At 39.5% G+C, this 19650-nt stretch overlaps 1 protein-coding gene across 1 annotated transcript in view; it reads left to right on the forward strand.

The window, feature by feature from the left end:
- The first annotated feature begins 5708 nt into the window (after positions 1-5708).
- RGL3 (ral guanine nucleotide dissociation stimulator like 3) overlaps positions 5709-19650 on the forward strand; it is a 45100-nt gene continuing 31158 nt past the window's right edge. Inside the window, exons 1-4 of the mRNA XM_070935266.1 lie at positions 5709-5771; positions 13620-13724; positions 14383-14600; positions 16080-16258. Of these exons, the coding sequence (XP_070791367.1) occupies positions 5709-5771; positions 13620-13724; positions 14383-14600; positions 16080-16258 (565 nt within the window). The remainder of the gene's footprint in view (positions 5772-13619; positions 13725-14382; positions 14601-16079; positions 16259-19650) is intronic.

Here is a 19650-nt window from a genome sequence, read left to right on the forward strand (position 1 = left end):
CTCTTTGTTTGCTGTGTATGATGCAATAAACCCTGTTCAGGCTGAAATTGCCAGTATGTTGTCTGCTTCTGCCAAGATTTTAAAAAAAATTGCATTCAGAGCTGTTGTCAGTGCCCCAAAGACCAAATATGGCTCTGAAACCAAACTCAATAAATGTGGGTAATTACTTAGGAATATTGTCCCAAGAAAATGGGAAGAAAATGTTTTGATCTTTTAGAATATTTGCTTGATGTTTCTTTAACTCTCTGCAGTTTCCTCCTCTATTTCATAAAAGCACGTCAAATTAGGTTTTGTTGATCCTTTTCATATAAAAAGCAGAGGGTAGAAGTTCATTTTAACTTTCCAAATGCATGAGACAATGTGAATTCTTTCATTTTCCCTGCTATACTTCCTTGTTCTTGATTACCCAGGCATCTGTCTTTCTAACCCTGTTAGAAAACTTTATTTGACCAATACACACAAGGAATTTGTCTCTGGTGCAGAAGTTCTCAGTGTACATACAAAGCAACAGGGTAATAATAATCATAATAATGATACCAATAAAAGGGAGTAGTAGAGAGGACTAGAAGGGTAATAATAATACTACAGCCATACAACATGGATAAATATACTTAGACATAAGACAATACCGTGACCATTAGGTGTACAGCAGAGTGAGCTGAACGAGAGAAAAAAACTGTCCCTGTGTCTAGTTGTTTTGGCATGTAATGCCCTATAAGTGGCATCCCAAGGGGAGAAATTGAAACAGTTCACATGAGGGGTCTGTAGATATTTTCTCAGCCCTCCTTCTGACACGCACAATATAGAGGTCTATAGAAGGTAGGCTGGTTGCAATTGTTTTTTCTGCAGTTCTAACTATCAGTTAGAGTTTGTATCTGTCCTGTTTGGTTGCTGTACCAAACTAGAAAGTTATAGAAGTACAGATGACAAACTCAATAATTCCACTAGATCCAGTTATAACACCCAGGTCCAAATCCAAAGTAAATAAAGATCAGAGATTTCAAATAATGCTGTTAAGCAAAATAGGATAGGGTAGTAGAAAACATTCTACTATCAAACAGCTGACACAGTTTGGTTTTTAGTATTTTAAAACCTAAGGCCATGTGAATAGATCAACCTAACCTACAAGAGGTTGTAGAAAAAATGCTTTTAAAAGCCTCTGACGATCCCAGCTGAGCTGCGCGATCAGCAGAGGCTTTTTTTCTACTTTTAAAAGCATTTTTTCGGCCGAAGAGGTGGTAGAAAAAAATGCTTTTAAAAGTAAAAAAAAAAAGCCTCTGATGATCGCGCGGCTCAGCTGGGCATGGGGGTGGGGTGCAGGGATTTTTGCTACCAGTTCTCTGAACCACCCGCCACCATCGCTACCAGATCAGGCAATCCAGTCCGAACCAGGAGCATTTCATCCCTGCTTTAAAGGTGATCATCAACACATTGAATTGCACCCAGAAGCAGACCGGTAACCAATGCAGCTCCTGGACCAGGGGCCATTCTTGGAAGCCCCAAAATTACCCGTACTGCTGCATTCTGCACCAGCTGTAGATTCTGAATCCTTTTCAAGGATAGCCCCATGTAGAGCGTATGTAGAGCCCCAGTCATAAGATGACTAGGGACTGAGCACAAGGAATCCTATTCCAGGAAAGGCCGCAACTTGCGCACAACATGAAGTTGTGCAAATGCTCTCCTAGCCGCAACTGCTCCCTGTTCCTCAAACAGGAGTTGTGAGTCCAGGAGAATCTCTAAGCTGCAGTCAGATCTTTCTGGGGCAGTGCCATCCCATCCAGAGTCAACGAGGACAAAGTCCCAGATCCTGGAGCCCTGCGTACCTAAAGCCATTCAGTCTTACCAGGGTTCAATCGAAGCCTGTTGTCCCCCATCCAGACCCCCACAGCCTCCAGGCACTGTGAAAGGGCAGCCACAGCATTATTTGGGTCACCAACTATATGGAAATATAGTGTCATCAGCATACAGTATATACCTTAGCCCATGGTGACGGATGATCTCACCCAGCGGTTTCACATAGATGTTGAAAAGGAGTGGAAAAAGTACCCTTTGGTACACCACAGAATAGTGGCTGAGGGCTGGACCTTTCACTCCCTATCAATAATAGGAACTGAACCAGCACAGAACTGTGCCATCCATTCTATCCCCTACAGCTGATCCAAAAGGATGTCAGGGTCAATAGTATAAAGGCATAATACAGTTCCATTACTTTGCATGGTTTAGCAGTAATCTACTTAGTATATTTTGCATCAGTTTATAACTTCCAGATTCTTTTTAAGAGTACAGTAACTTCATGCAGAATATAATGTAAAAGCATGTATCAATTGTTATCAAATCCAAATCCAACCAGATGAAGGAATTACAACTGAAGTACCAGGCGTAATTGTGGAAAGGCATAGTGAATCCTGTGAATCCAGGTTAAAAGCTGCTCTTTTTTCCGCCAGGAAAAATTGAACCATGTCAAAAACAGATTGAATTTCAGCTCCCAAATCTAATTTTCTATTACTAACAGCACTTACATCTACAGCCTATTACTGGATTAAGTCAGATTGTAAGTGCAAAGAGTAGGGTGTCATCAGCATCAGCAAATTGATGATATCCCGTTCCAACTCTCTAGATAATTTTCCTAAGCAATTTCATGTAGCTGTTGAACAATGTGGAGGACAAGGGGCAGCATAGGTCACTTCCCAAGATGTCAAACAGGAGAGTCCCCTACCATCTCTGTTTGATATGGCCCAATAAGAAAGACAACTGCAATCACTGCTACAAAGGCCCAATCTCACTAGGCAGTTATATCACTAAGAGCCAAAACAGCTTTGGTACCATATCCCAGCCAAAAACCTGAGATGGATCCAGTTATTCAATCTAATTTTGATGCATTTGGAGTTGCAAGTTCATAATTTTGATAACCTTCTCCAAAAATGGAATGGGATATTACTAATTATCTGGATCTTATTCAGGTTGCATTTTTCCACAGATTGAATAAAACCACATTTATTTTTAAATATTTGTGTTATTAAAAAACAGTAGTGGTATTACTAGATGTGTGGGAAAAGACAATTTATATTTGTTGTTTGTTTTCTGAAAAAGAAAATGTTATATAATGTGCATTAAAAAAAGGCATTTGATATAACTTTAAATTGCTCTAGCCATTCTACATGATGCAGAGCCTCATTCCTTTAGCATTTTCAATGCAGTTATCAGAGAAACAAATGTGGGGATGAAATGTAATGCATTATGGAATACTGAGGGCTATATTAGGCATTGCACTGAAATAATTTAAACCAACATTCAGAGGATGGAAAATGCTGAGGAGTTTGAATTATGCTGATCTTGCCAATCTAGTCCTCTGCTCTGAGACTTGCAACAGCCCCTATTCTATTCCATGCTAAGGGCAGTGATTGGTAGATGTTTCCCTGCCAGTTGGGGATACTTGTGGAAAAAGAAGGAAACAAAGCTAGGAAAGTTCACTAGATCTTCTCCTTAAGGCATTCAGTATATTATAAATAAGAACAGCAGGATAAGTATTGTCAATAGGAACAGCACATTTTATGCTGGTATAGTTTCCTGCTATCTCAAGGATTAGCAGACAGCATTTTATTTTGAAAGTGAGGAACAACTCTTTAGTATGCTATCATTTTTATATCCACATCAGAATACGTCTCAGTCATTTTCTGGATACAGTAATTTAATCCCTGGTAAATGTGAGTAGAGTCCATTATTTTTTACATAAGATCACTTCAAATATTTCTACATGGGAAACATTTCTTTCTAAGAAATAAGAAAAGTGTAGGATCATGTAAAAATAAGCTGGAATAACGTTTAGTCTTTTATAATGTGAAACATTTTCACACAAAAATTCTAATTTTGCAAAGAAAACCACACATTTAAAACTGCAAAGTTCAAATGCATGAAGTGTAATCTAATGTACATATATAAGAGTTAAATTATTTGGTGTTTTGGACCTGATCTTTATACCAGGTTCTGAAATGCTCCTAACAAAATGCTGCAATTTTAATTTTAGAGCTAGCCCTATGATGAAATTCTTTATGCAGAGAAAAAAGACTAAGCTAAAAGTTCATCTTACATAGAACATCTTATGAATGCATATATCTACCAGTTTTAGCATTTCCTGTTTTTAAAACTGTTCCTGTCATAGATTTCAAAAAAATCAAATATCTACACTTTTTATAGCAAGTCATATTCCCTTTGTAGTTGGATGATTTATTGAATTACATGTGGATTAGAATTACTCTCAATTTTGATCATGCTCTTCAATCTAGATGTCTAGTTTCCCCTGTAAATAGTCTAGATGAGAGTCAATGTGGCTTTTTTGATTAGAGAGTTATATTGAAACTAGACATGGTAGCAGTCTTTTAATACTTAAGGAACTGTCACAGAGAAGGGGCCCACCTATTTTTCAAAGTACCTGAGGGCAGAACAAGAAGTAACAAATGGAAGATAATTAAAGAGATTCAACCTAGAATTAAAGAGAAATTTCCTGACAATGAGAACAGTGGAAAGCTGTGGGTTCTCCATCACTGAAGGTTTTAAGAAAAGATTGGATACCCATTTGTCCAGCATGATATAAGGTGTCCTACTCGAGCAGACGATTGGACTAGGCCTCCGAAGTCTTGCAGGGACTTCAGTTCACCGGGGAAACTTAGAAACCTGATTGTGCCCAGTTTGCCCCAGAAGCAAACTGTGTTTATGATTTATTTTTATCTTGGCTACATTTGTTTTTTTTAAAAAAAGATCACTCTCCCAACACTCCTTGGGCCTTCTCCCCAGATAGTTGTACAGCCCATTTTTACCTTCAAGTTAACATATAGTTGTAAGCCGGAAGTTTCTTTTATAACAACTTTCATTTCCTACAATAGCACATCATTTTTTCCGAAAGTGATTGCTATTCGCCCTGCTAGGTAGAGATGGGCATTCCTATTTCCTTCCAAATGAAGCCTAACAGGAAATCCACACTTCCTATTTTTTTCTGTTTCAAATTGTAAAACTTGGGGAAATTTAGCAGAATTCTCAGGTTTGGAGGGCAGGGCCAGGGTGAGCACTCCCTCAAAAAGACAAGGGAGTTGTGAAGAAGGCAAAAAGTCAAAAAGTGCCTCGGGAGTCACTTGAGAGGATTGAGAGGATTCCTTCAGAAATCTCGGTCCTGACCATTGAGGAGGGTATTTCGTTTCTGATACATCGGTCGGCCCAGCCCAGGTATTCGTCTTGCTGGGTACTCGGGAAGGGAAACTGCAGGACTCCGACAGCTGCAGACACGCCTTCGCGTCAATGTCCGAATGACACCCGGGTTGGCGCACAACTACCGAAAAGTAAGGCTGGTGCCAAATAAAGAGGCAGCAAAAGAGAAAATGCGCCGTTTTACGATCCGCCAATAGTCCAGTTCTTTCCTTCGATCTCTCCAGGAGCGAGAAGGAAATCGGCGCGCCTCCACGTTTATTCTCCCCTCAGACCTCCGGACCTGATCCCCAAGGGCCAACCAAGCGCGACAGGGAAACTTGGGCTGGCTCTCCTCTCCTCCAAGAGGCTGCCCGGCCGCCGCCCTGGCGTTCCGCTGGGCTGCTGCCTTCTCTGTGGAGCCCGAAGGCTGTGTGGAAAAATCGTCAGGTGGGCCAGAGGCTCAGTCCCGCCCTCTCGTAGGGCAGCGCGCTGCTGTTGGTGTCTACATCGCTCCCGGCAAGCGGCGACCGATGGCGGAGCAGTGGCGGCCCAGCGTTCCCGAGGAGGCAATGGGCAAAGCGGAGATCGCGATGGTACGCGCCAGGTCTTGGGAAAGGGCGAGGGGGGCATTATTCGGTTTTGGGGCATCATCAGGTGCAACCGAAGCGCGAGGCGATGCTCTCTCGGAGGGCTGTTTGTGGGAGGAAAAGGCATTTCGACCCGTGCACCTCCTCCTCCCTTCAGGGCTTCGCCGGTTGACCTCCCGCTTCGGCCCAACTCTCAACAAGTCGCAGTCCTTACTGGGTCTTATTTTGCGACTGGTTGCCCTCAGACTCCCTGAGGATGGTGTCTGTTTATCAGTTGTCTAGCTTTTCAGAGTTTTTCCACCCTTGCTAAGGAGGCGACCCGCTTAGTTCTCGCAATGCCTTTTTAATTGGACTGCAGGTGCTTTATGAATCTTATCTAAAGAACCCCCCCCCCCACCTCCCCAGCCGGGAGTCCGAAACTTAGCGAACTGACTGACAACCTCCGTACTCTCTGGAGCTTTGGACAGAGATTGCAGTGAATGAATTACTCCGATAAGAGGCAGAACTGCTGGTTTAGCCCCTTCCGGACTGATTAGGGAAGGGAAGATTCCTCAGTATAGGAAACATTTCCCCCCTCATTGCACAAATAGTGCTTTGTCCTCCACACAAAATATTGCATAAACAATATAGAGAATGACATTAATATTAGTAATAATGTCACTAATAACACAGACAACTTTTTATTTCCACAGCAATAGCTGGTTGATGGAATGTATTGCATGTTGGAAATGCCCAAAATTTTTGACCTCCTGAAAAGAATTAAGCATCAATCAGTATAAAGAGGAATGATTAAAATCTATCATCATCATCACCTTAAACCTAGAAACCTGGATTCAGGTCCCTTGCTTTGACTTTCTTGTAATTCACTTCAGACACAACACTTCAGACACAACACTAGACTATCATCAACACTTTGTGAAATGTTGAATCCAGGGGAAACGGGTAAAGATTTCTCTTCAATAACCAAAAAAGGAACATGCATGGCAGGGAATATATAAAGAAAAAAGGGGGAGAGAACTGGGATGTGTATTAATATAACAGGGAGAAATATTTGAGAATTTGCAAAAGATTTTTTAATATTTGAGAGCATTTTGTTGAAGGATGCCAGCATTTACCGAAACATGCCCTGCCTAGTGCCTGGTACTGGGCAGTGCACAGATGGTGGTAGTATTACATTCATACCTCTTGCCAGACCGGTCCTGTGGCTTTCCTATGTAGAGAATGTCAAAGAAGGTCACTGGAGTGAAACAGCAGTAACTGGATCAAGAAGAGAGGCCAAGAGGACAAAATGTCTCTCCCAGGGCCATGTGTGCTTGTGCATTTTTTTTTTTTTTTAATTTTTGATTTATATGCCGCCCTTCTCCGGAGACTCAGGGCGGCTTACAATGTGCTCAGCAATAGCCTTCATCCTTTTTGTATATTTATACAAAGTCAGCTTATTGCCCCCACAACTGGGTCCTCATTTAACCTACCTTAGAAAGGATGGAAGGCTGAGTCAACCTTGAGCCTGGTAAGAATCGAACCTGCAGAAATTGCAGGCAGCTGTGTTAATAACAGGGTGCATTAAACCTCTGTAGTACCAAGGCTCTTGGTACTGGCACCATTTTGATGGTGGCTTTCCCACTGAGGAGAGAATTACACTTGGATATGCACATCTGGCATGAGGGAAGCTGGTGGAATGGCTGTGTACAGATTTCATTCCATGAGAAGAAGGAGAGACTTCTGTGATACTCCTTTCACCAAAATGAAAGACCTATTGACAAACACTTGGAAAGAAACTAGTTAGTTTCTTAGCATGTCTAAATATTGACGTAAAGGGTATATTTATTTATTTATTTGTTTATTACATTTCTATATTTTTATATATTAAGCAGTTGATGAAACTTAACTGACATAAAGATTGCTGAAACCTTCACAGTAGTGGAATGATACATTTTGAAATGAAGAACTCATTGATATTGCAAAGACCTGCTCCTAAGAATCTAACTATACACCCATTAAATGCAATATTTATATTCAGTTTCTCTGTAATTGCTCCCTACTCAGCAAGGCTAATAAAAAAACCTAAACAATAAAACAAAGCCAGCCAAATTAAGCACATTTTTAATATAATTTTGCAGTTTATGGGAATAACTACCTCTTATATGCGTAGTTAACATAAGATAATGTAAGATAAGCTTTACCCAACTCCCTGGTATTTACTGAAGGAAAAGTTTAATTTGAACAAAGAACATAGAACCAAATATCTTAATTAACTAATCAGCTCTTAATTAAAGATCTAAACAGAGATCACAAGACTTGTGTGTCATATTTACAGTAAATTAGCCGTGGTTTATTTCTACCCAGTTTTCTGTGTTTGGCAAGTGCTCTAGAGCAGGGGTCCTCAACTCCTGGGCCACTGCCTGTTTAGACCTGGGCCATGCAAGTTGCAGATGCACATACTTATGCACCCAGCTCCATCTGCATGAGTGGCGGGTACTTGTGTGTGTGTGTGTGTATGTGAAGCTCCATTTGTATGAGTGGCTGTTCACACAAATGGGGCTTCATGCACATGCGCATGAGTGCTTGCCACTTGCGCAAATGGAGCTGCGTGCATGGAACCATTTCCTCTTCCCACAGAGAGGGTCTCCTCAGGGTGCCGTCAGCCAAGTTATGTCGGCTGGCGACACCCAGGGGGAGGGCCTTCTCTGTGGGAGCCCCAACCCTGTGGAATGAACTGCCCCCAGAAATACGTAAGATCTCCGACCTCCGGGTGTTCCGCTGCGCACTGAAGACCCTGTTGTTCTGCCAGGCAGGGCTGTCAATATAATAATTTTAAATTGGGGTATTTTAATTTTTGGGGTTTTAAATCGGCCAAATCTATTTAATTATTTTAATTTTTAATTATTGTTGTGTCTTGTGTTTTTAAATTGGCTGTACACCGCCCTGAGTCCTTCGGGAGAAGGGCGGTATAGAAATAACATTATTATTAAATTATTATTATTCCGCTGGTCCACAAAGCCAGAAAAGTTGGGGGACCACAGCTCCAGAGGAGTATGTGTTGTCTACCTGTGGCTTCTAATGTAGCTCCATCATTACCAATATTACCAAACATTACCAATATACCTACCTCTCCATACCAAAAGGTCCTTTCTGTAGCTACATATTCAAGCACGGTTGTTGTTTATATGACTAGGAATTCCAGGTCAAGAAGGGTTTTGGAAATCTGTGAAGATAGCCCCTTGATCCTTTTCCTCTGTCATCCAGAACTAAGAATGCTCTGTATCCAATGATTGCAGGAGGAAAGGCTGAAATCCATAGATCATTCAGAGGACTAACATTTAATGCTATTGGCTTCTGCCTTCTTGATCTCTCTGCTCAAGCTATCTGGTATAAGGATGGCATCCAGGACTTCAACCTGGCAGACAAATTATATGGCTGGGAACAGTAAGTCTATACAAAAGGAGGACTCATGGCTACTCCTGCACTCCAAAGCACTCTGCTTCCAGCTGGGTCAAGATTTCACTGTTTCGAGAATGCACCCCTGCTCTTATTTTAAAGGGAAATTTTTTCTAATCTCAGTTCATACAGAACTCAACAAAGAAAATAGGGAAGGGAGAGGGAGAGAGAAAAAGGGAGACAGAGGGAGAGGGAGGGAGGGAGAGGGAGAGAGAGAAAGAGAGGGGGAGATGAATTCTAACTGATGTTCCCCCAGCATGTCTCTTACTACAGGCTCCTCCAGGGGACAAAGCTACATATTGAGGCGACCAGAGTATGTGCCGTGGGCTGCCTTGTTCTTACATACTATGTACATTCCATAGCACCTGCAATTTATTTTCAGAGGAAGAATGAGGAAATTATAAAAACACAAAGCACGTCCCTCCAATCAATTACTGTATGGGTTGCAGGCAGGATTAGTCAGTTCCCAAGAGTATTATAAAAGGAATAGGTCCTGGCTGATGTCATAAGCTGCTCCTTAGCAGTATAGCATGAAGTGGAAGCGAGCAGACCAGGGATGAAGCAGGGAGACACTTATTTCATCTCCACAACCATCTCTATGGATGTCATCCATTGGGATTGTGAGCATGTGAGTCTGCATGTCTACACCTGATTTGAAGAGTGTGAAATCTGATGTGTTAAGAGTTCTGGAAACTGTTTGATATCTCCTAGCTCCCCCACCTCTTTGTTTTTAGAACTAGAAAAATAATGTATACATTAATTAGGGATACATTAGTCGGGTTTTTTTTGGGTTTTATTAAAAACAATTTTAATTTTTTTTTCAGACACACAAACATAAAATACATAATTTCTGAATAGAGTATTAACTGAGTCAAAAATCATACAGCTTATTTTCTCCATATTTACTATATATACTCCAATTTCTGCCAGTATTCTACTTTCCCCCTTTTATCTATTTTTTTTATAAAATATATAATCAATATTACCATCCACCCTCACCTCCTTATCTTCACCTATCACAATTTTTTAATTTATTGAAACCCTTTACTTTAAGCACAGTCATTCAAACATTTAATTTTTCACAATTATTTCTTTAGTGTCAATTTTTCCCAAAGATGGACCAAATTTTATCCTATCTTACTACTTTATTCGTTATTTGACCCTTTTAAGTATATATTTCTTTATATTTGTTTTACATCATCTTTATCATTAATCATTTTGCCATTTTACCCAAAACAATACAATTCTTCCCAGTTACTTTTATAACCCCCTTTTTAAGTAAACCTAACTTCCATTTCAAAATTCAATTTTTACAGTCTCAGTATTAATACAATTTCTTTACACTTTCAGGGTTACAAAATATACTTCATCTTATTCAAATACTATAATCATCAATATTACTTCTATCATAATTATTTATATGGCTATTATTAAAATTGTATATAATTTCCCCTTCTAAATAAATCATTTTATCTCAAATCAGTTATGTTGTCAGTTAAATTCAATTTTAACAATCCCAATATTTTTAATTTTATTCATTTCCATTTCATTTAAATTTCAATATTTTAATCCCTTAAATATATCCACCACCAGAAACAATACAATCCTTCACCTTTGTTTTTATAATTCATTTTATATAATTCAATTTTTACAATCCCAATAATTTCCGAAGATCCCCTGACAGTGGTTCGTCTGGCTGAGTTTTCGCCAGGCTCGTCAGAACCTGGTATTGTCCCAGCCAATCTCGCCGCAACACTTCCGGTTTCCAGGGATACATTAGTTAATCTATTTCTAGTCCATGGCAGTTCTTCTTAAATATCTATGAATAAGTACATTACGTTCAGATTGTCTCACTGATTTCTAATTTTTCAAAATATACTGCAACAAAGAAGATTTTAAAATATTTCAATTTTTATTTCAATTTGACAAAATACATTTTTCTAAAAATATCTCACCATTAAATATATATTATTTTTATGTAGGTCTTGGTGCATATTTTTTTTAAAGTTTTATTGGATTTTTATTTTTAAATATACATCAATATCAATACATGAACAGTGTGGCCTCTGGGCATAATTCATTTCGATAGAAACAGCAATGAGGATAATAATAATAGTTGTTACATTAATCAGATTTATATAATCTTTCCATCTAATTATTGCTTTATATAAAAGTGTGTATTCTTATTTCTACCTCTATTCTAGTTTTTAATCAGACCATCATTATGTTAGAAAAAAGAAAAAAAGCAATAATAATTCCTTTCTATCCATCAGCTCTTGAAGTTTTAATACTTCAATTCTTGTTCGTTTTTTGGCTTGCCTCCCATACTCCTCTCTTGGATCTTTGTCTCTATCAGCATGTGTGTCTTCACCATTCAGTCTGAATATTTCTCCCATCTCTATCCTCCTAAGCTGCCAGGTCTCCAGAGTGCCGACCCAAACCCCATCTACCTTTCAAAAGTATCTTCCAGGTTATCCGATTCCATTTTTAAATCTCTTAAACAACTTTTCCTTTGGTTTATTTCATCAGTAATTATTATCTTTATCGTCTTCTCCTTCTCATTTTCTTGCTTTGTTTGCTGGTTTGTCTGTTCTATCTTTTCCTTCATTCTTTCTGCTGTCTCCTCTCTTTCCTGGGCTCTTTGATCTTCATTCATTATCAGTTGCAGCATATTTTCTATTTTCCTATTTATGTCTTGCTAATGCAAGACATTCTTTATCTCTCTGTGATTCTTTGTCATAGAACCCCTAATGCTTTGAAACATCAATTCCATTTCTCTTGAAATCGCACTCATTTCCCCCTAATGGAGCATCTTGTCTTATTTTAATAAATCCCGCTCTTACTCAAGTCCAAAAACAATATATTCAAGTCCAATGTTGCTCCTCAGAAAGTTCAATAATCATAGTTCTTTACATCTAAGGATTATTAATCAGTTCCATTTAAGTAGTCCAGGCAGCTTCCACAAATCAAGAGTCACTTTACTTAAGGGTCTTCCTTATTCTCACAATAGAGTCTCTAGTAATCATAAAGTAGATAGTTATAGAACAGTAAGTATCACCACACTTCTCCAGATCAATGTTGTTTATTTCTCTTATCAAAATTTTTCCTAGTCTTGTAGGGGTATGTTTATTTTATTTATTTATTTATTTATTTATTTATTTATTTATTTATTTATGTAATTTTTGTTAAAATTTCCATTTACCAGTAGATGGCGCACTCAGCTTAGCTTTCAGCGTTGTTTCAAGTCTGATAAATTGATTAATCCAAATTTAGTTCAATTTATGGAAGCGAAGTCAAGTAGATTCCGGTAGATAGTTCCAGCATTTTATAATGGCTTTCCAAAACAACGCCTACCAAGTTTAAAAATCCAATTTTTTATATTTTAAAAGATCTTTAGCTTTTCTCCCCTTAGTTCCTTTCTTTTGGGCCTAGGATTTTTCTCTCTATGGTTGTTCGCTGCTTTAAGAAATAGTTCTAAGAGTCTCTTTTCCTGGATTTTCCTCTCTTTTTTAATTTTAAGATTAGGTTCATCTTCACTGCTCCTGCATATTTCTTTGTTGCCTTGGCTGTCCCATCTTCATGGCAACCATAATGGCTGCCTCTTCTTATCGTGGATGAGAGGGAAGAAGCCCTGGGTCAAGCAGGAAAATTGCTGCTCTCCACGACCTGCAGGACACCCCTCTTTTCTTCACCACCCCTACAGGGTGGCTTTAGCTGCTTTCAGAGCCCTCCAATGGGAAGAACTCGGCACGGGAGCGTGGAGACCCGCTCCTCACATATGATCTCACTGTGACATCAGCCAAAAGTCCCCCGGTGCATATTTTTGATTAAGAACCACATCACAATATTTGGAAATCCATATTTGAAATCCAAAGGTTAATTCCGTTTAATCTGCATGTTCACTTAGGAGGTGCAGGTCAGGTCATTGGCTTCCAAAGATAGACTCATCATAGCTTCATAGATGGCCTTTTTCCTAACTGACAAATCTTATTCATAAACAGATCTCTAGGTTTATTTAGGGCTTAGCTTTTGCCCCAATGTGCTGAAAATGACTAAGCCTAATAAAAAATACAGTACTCTTATGTTACGACGATTGTGAGTGAAATAAGATTGGGTTTCTTAACCCTTCTCACAAAATACACATTTTTCAGTCCAACAGATGAGGCTGCCTAATTCCACTGAATTGGTTTCCTGCTGTTTAAGACTTTAAGACTTTCATTATGATCTTTTGCAACTCACCTTTGCCTTTTTTTTTCCTGGTGGACCAGCACATCATCTGTCATTTCTAAGAATAATTTCTAAGAATATTAATTAATTTCTAAGAATACCTCTGGGGCTTACATAGGAATTGAAGCATTCTTGAAAACAAAGTTGGAAGCTAATGCATTCTCTAGCTTATTCCTTACCTTTTACCAGACGCCCCTACAACCGTGGGGAGAAGAGACTGAAGATGGAGCCATCTATAGCATCACCCTTGAGCGAGTGAAGGCAGAGCCTGCCGCCAGTGGAGCATCTTCCTTGGTAGGTTCTGTTACCATTCAAAGAAGAACGAGGCCCTCTCCTCTTTTATCACAAGGGAAAGAAATTGGGGCAGGTCAGGAGGAAAAGTAGTTCACTGAAAGAGAGGCATTTTTTGTGCAGTTAGTCTTAATTTAATTATTTTGAAAAGTTTTTCATTCCATTGAAATGATGGAACCTAGCCCTAGGTTTAATGTTAGCTAGAGGAAAGGGCACTTAGTGGCCAATGGCCCCAATGGCTACATGATGCTGACAGTATCTGATGCAACCTACAGCTCAGTAGCAGTTACCAAAAAAGTGATGCTGCCTTCTTATAATACTTTGGACTTCCAAGGCCCCAATGATCCTGCACTCAGAGCAGAAAATGCTGGGCTAGATGGGCCTTTGAACTGATCATGATGACTCCTTGAAAACCCAAGCATGCGGTTTTCTTGGCAGCAGTATAGAAATGGGTGTCTTTGCCTTCTGCTGATAAGACCCTGAGATATGCTGATGGTCTCCTACTTAAATACAATGTCCCATTCTGCTTCACCCTTTCGGATCAGTCAGAGAACCACCATTTACTGTGGCGAGCTTCAAATATATACTTTTGATTTATTTATATGCAAGAACAGTGTTGTTGTGTGACTTACCATTTATCTCATGCCTACCCCTTTTCCAGAAGGAGCATCCAGAAACATCAGAATGTCTTTTTGTCCAGTACCGTACTTGCAAGAGGCGCACATTGCGGGCTGCCACACTTCCCCAACTAGTGAAATGGCTGCTGACAGCCAACAAGGAGGGTGACCTCGACTACACATCTAGCTTCCTGGCTACCTATCAAGCCTTTGCTACTCTCATGCAGGTGTTGGAATTGCTGCTGCCTCTGGGACCAGACAAGTGAGCCACTGAGAAAGAGTGGATGGTGTGGATGTGGAGAACACAGGAGGCTCCCAAATCAGACCTCCAAGGAAGGTTTGAATTAGGAACTTGGCAGAACCGAAAGAGAGAGTATTCTGCTGCTGCTTCTGGCAGGTTCCCTGTAAATAGACTCTTTCACTCTAGCATAGTTCAGTGTAGCTTCATAAAAAATTAAATATTGACTAAATAAATTGACTAAAGAATATCAGGAAACAGCTGGCAGTAAAAGACAACATGATTGAAGGACAAATCAGTCGTAAATGTTCAGTTAGAGAGCATAATCCACCAGGCTTCTTTTGATTTATCATGTTGCGAGAATCCAGTTTGTTTGTTTGTTTGTTTGTTTGTTTGTTTGTTTGTTTGTTTGACATGTTTATCGCCTATCTCACTGCAGAGGCGACTCTGGGTAGGCTTACAAACATTATCTTTGATTCATCCTTATTTGTGAGATCTCAACTCCCAGAATTCTTAGCAATAGCCATGCTGAGTGGAGAATTCTCCACACATCTGGAGGGAATGCAGACTGAGAAAAGGTGATTTATGCATAGTACATTTTGTGGACCCATACATTAACCTAGTGGTTAAACCGAGAGTTGCAAATGATTTCTTGTATAAAAAACTAGCCCCGAGCCACTAGTTCTAGCTGCTCTAAGTCTAATTTATGATGCTCAAGAGGGGATAAGTGATAAAACTCCTGCCACGGCAAAAAGATGCTCTACAGTAATTAAGACTTTTTTAAAAAAGTAAGAATATTCTGCCTTTGGCAGTATGATTGAGTAGTAAAAGGAAATATTTCCAGGAGGAGGAATGTAAGCATTGTTATTTAAACAATAACAATGTTTTAAAATTTCCTTTCATGTCTTTGGAAAAAAAGGCAGGTTCCTATCAGAGGAGGGTATGCAAGAAAAACATTACAAGTAATCCTCAATTTACAAGCATTTGTTTAGCAAGCCTTTGAAGTTACAGCATCACTGAAAAGTGATTTACAATCTATGTTCACACTTACAATAGCTGCAGCATCCTCACGGTCACAAGATCAAAATTTGGGTGCTTGGCAATTGGCATGTAATCACCATTTCTGACCTTCAGAGTCAGTTTCTGACAAGCAAAGTCAATTGGGGAAGTTGGATTTGCTTAATGACCACATTAACCACTTGACAATTGAAGTTATTCGCTTAACAACCATGGCAAAAATGTTGTAAAAATGAGTTAAACTCACTTAACAATTGCCTTACTTAGCAATGGAAATTCTGGTCCCAATTGTGAAAGTTGAGGACTACCTCTATGTACCAATTTAATGTGAACCTTGATACGGGAGAGGCAACTTTATTGAGTGAGATGATTAGAGTAAAGTAGGGACAGTTGAAGGCCAGGAGTGGCTTGTGTGGAACAAGAGTATCCACATGGCTTGGGGTGAGTGTGGGTCAGGAGCCGATTATGTTTCTTTTCTGATTGCAGGGCAGTACTCCATCTATTGGAACAGTGGCTACAGCATCACCCTGAGGATTTCTGGGAACCTCCAGAGTACCCTAATCTGCACAAAATATTGTGTTTCCTTCATCAATCTGCTCCTAACTCCCCAGTGTGTGCTTTGGCAAAGGGATTGCTACAAGCCCACAAAGAAAAGGAGGCAGATGGTAAGAATGATTTAGGGCCAAAATTGCCAAGCATGACCTATCTTCTCAGAGTTTCTACTTTGGATCCATCCATTCTGACTTCTGCTCCCATCAATATGCTACTGTTCTCATGTGGAGGTGTTATTCTCATATCCCATGCATCTGACATGCCTGGTTTGATCCAGCTCCCTGAAGCCCAAACCCAGTTCCTCACTGGCTAAATTAATTCAAATTAATTGACATATACCAGCTACGCTCGGGTATGCCTGCCTGCCCACACAGAAAACTATGTGTTAGGGTGTGTATGTATCTTCCCTTACCAAAGCAAACAGACTTTAGTAACTTGGTATACAGTACCATACAACAGACATAGTAAGCAACAGGATACAATCAGGTATCAATCCGGAAGAAGCAGGAAGAACCAGGAAGAACGAACGCTTCTCTGTGCTGCTTATTTATGCACTGGAGCCTAATTACAGGGTTCAGCAAACCCTGATTATGTGGCTCAGTTGTTTCTTAAAGAAACAGATATTGCCTGACCAACAAGTTAGGAGTAAGCTGCAAGCTGAACCTAACATTCTCCCCATTGGGCAGGACAATATACACAATAGATATAGAAACAAAAATACACATCCAAATCATACATTGTACAGTGGTATCAGTTACATTTCAGATTCTTAATCCAAATCTTTCACAACAATTGGTGTGTTTAATGGCACCTTGCGCTTTGGTAAAGTTATCGGCAATATTGTCCTCTGATGCGCAATATTCCAATGTAATCATGTTATCCTTAACACATTGCCGAACATTCAGATAGCGTATATCAGTGTATTTAGTCCTTGTCTTTACAGCAAGATTCGTTGCCATTTTAATGGCTGCCTGGTTATCCTCATAAACCGTAATAGGATACTCCATTTTGAATCCAATATCTTCCATCAACTGTTTATAATAAATCAGTTCAGTACATGTAAGTGATAGACAAGAAAACTCCGCTTCCATGGTAGACAAACTTATGTGTTTCTGGCGAATTGATTTCCATCCAATCAGGCAGTTATCCAACATGATTGCTATTCCAGACGTAGATTTTCTGGCAAAACTGGCATCAGCATATGCCTTTAATATCATATTGGCATTTGGTTCTAAATACATAGCAAAATGCAATGTTCTTTTAAGATACCTAAGAACACGTTTTGCAGCCTGCCAATGCCTATCAGTAGGCTCTGAACTATATTGTGCTAGTTGATTAACACTAAAAGCTATATCAGGCCGTGTCCAGTTGCTCAAATACGACAAACTGCCTATTAATGATTGATACAGTTCTTTACTGAACTGTGGACTCTGCAAACTATCCTGTTGGAATTCCTGTGCCATAGGAGTCTTGGCAGGTTTACATAATTCCATCCCATATTTTTTCAACAATTTGCAGATTTTATTAGACTGTGAAATTTTAAATCCTCTAGATGTTTTCAGGATATCCAGCCCTAGATAATGCCGTATATGTCCTAGATTTCTAAGTTTAAATTTTGTTTGCAACTGACCGATAATCTCTCTGGCCTCAGCGTCAGTTCTGGTAATTATGGCAATGTCGTCTGTAAAGAGTAACAAGAATGAAACACATCCATCCTGTTCTTTTTTAAACAGACATTTATCTGCTACGCCCTCATAGAACCGAATGTTATGTAATTCCTGCACTATACATTGGTTCCACTCGTAACCTGATTGCCTTAAACCATATAGGCTTTTTTGTAGCCTCCAACACTCAGTGCTATCCTGTGTATCATAACCAGGAGGTTTCTTCATGTATATTGTATGCCTCAACGGAGCGTTCAAGTAAGCTGTCTCGACATCTATATGAGTAATAGAGCATTTATTTCTAGCTGCCCAAACAAGCATCGTTCTCAAAGTGCTCGCTCGTAAACTTGGAGCAAAAACCTCATCATAGTCTTTATCTGTCTGTGAGAACCCCTGTGCAACAAGCCGAGCTTTATGGGTTACTACCCCATCTACACTTTTCTTTACCTTATAGACCCACCTACAGCCTATAAGTTTCTCATTTGGTGGTATTCTTACAACTTCATAGACACCAAGCCTCTTCAAAGAATCAATTTCTCTATCCATTGCCTCTTGCCAGGCTTTTTGCTCCTTTTCTGGATATAATTTTATATCATGATAATTGGATGGTTCAATATCTACTTGGCAAACCACTGTGGCTTTATAGCGATCTGGTGGATGCCGATCCCTGGAAGATCGTCTAGGCATAACAGGACTAATATCAGGTATATTGGGTTCATCCTCCCCTAACCCTAATTCCTGTTCCTGTTCTTCAACCTTAATAGATGGTTTATCATCCATCTCAGATGAACTATCATCAGGAATATGGTCTATCTTAACATCAATATCTGTAAAACCATAGTCTGCTTTTTCTAACCTGTCCCAGCCTTCATGTTCTAGGAATTTAGCATTAGCGCTACACAAAACTTTTGTTGTTCCTTTTTCCCAGAATCTATAGGACCTATGGTTAGCCTCATAACCAACAAAAATCATTTTCTTTGCTCTCTGTTGGTCCTTCCTTCTCTGACTAACTGGTATATGCACCCAGGCTGGTGCACCAAAAGTATGAATATAACTTAAATCAGGCTTCCTCCCGTGCCATAAAGTAAAAGGAATTTTTCCTGTAGAGGAGTGCACCACATTATTTAAAATATGGTTGGCACATAGTATTGCTTCTCCCCACAATTTATCAGGTAAACAAGCATCAGCCAGCATAGTCCTAGTCATAGCTTGTAGGGTCTGGCCTCTTCGTTCTATATATGCATTATGTTCTGGCCGAAAAGGGGCAGAACGTTTATGCTGTATCCCAGCATCCTTCAAAAACTTAGCCAACTGATGGTTAGTAAACTCAGTTCCATTGTCAGTAACAATGCATTTCACCTTAAACCTCTGCTTCCTTTCTACAAAACGAAGCCAATTTGTGATACATTGGAACGTATCACTTTTGGACTTCATAAGGTAGCAAAAACCATATCTAGTAAAGTGATCAACTATACTCAAAATATAGCATGCTCCCCCTAAACTGGGTTTCTTTGGCCCTATTAAGTCTAAAAAGACTACCTCCAAAGGTTTAGTTGTTTTAAACCCATTGCAGCGGTTTGCAGGTGTAACTTTACTCTTATGCTGGTTACAGGTATTACAGTTCAGGTATTTGCTGCAAGCCCTTAATTTTATGCCTTTAGACTGCTTAACAGTCAAATTCAACAACCTGAAATTCAGATGACCAAGCCTTCTATGTAGTAAATGTACGCATTCATCATGAGACTTTACATTTCCAAATTTAGCTTTTGACTGAACTAACAGTAATGACTTATCCCTAATAACAAATAAGTCGTTTTCTAATTCTGCAGTAACTACAGTGC

This window comes from Pituophis catenifer, unplaced genomic scaffold (assembly GCF_029215685.1).
Source record: "Pituophis catenifer annectens isolate HBS135680 unplaced genomic scaffold, rPitCat1.0.hap2 SCAF_2, whole genome shotgun sequence".
NCBI classification, from domain to species: Eukaryota; Metazoa; Chordata; class Lepidosauria; order Squamata; family Colubridae; genus Pituophis; species Pituophis catenifer.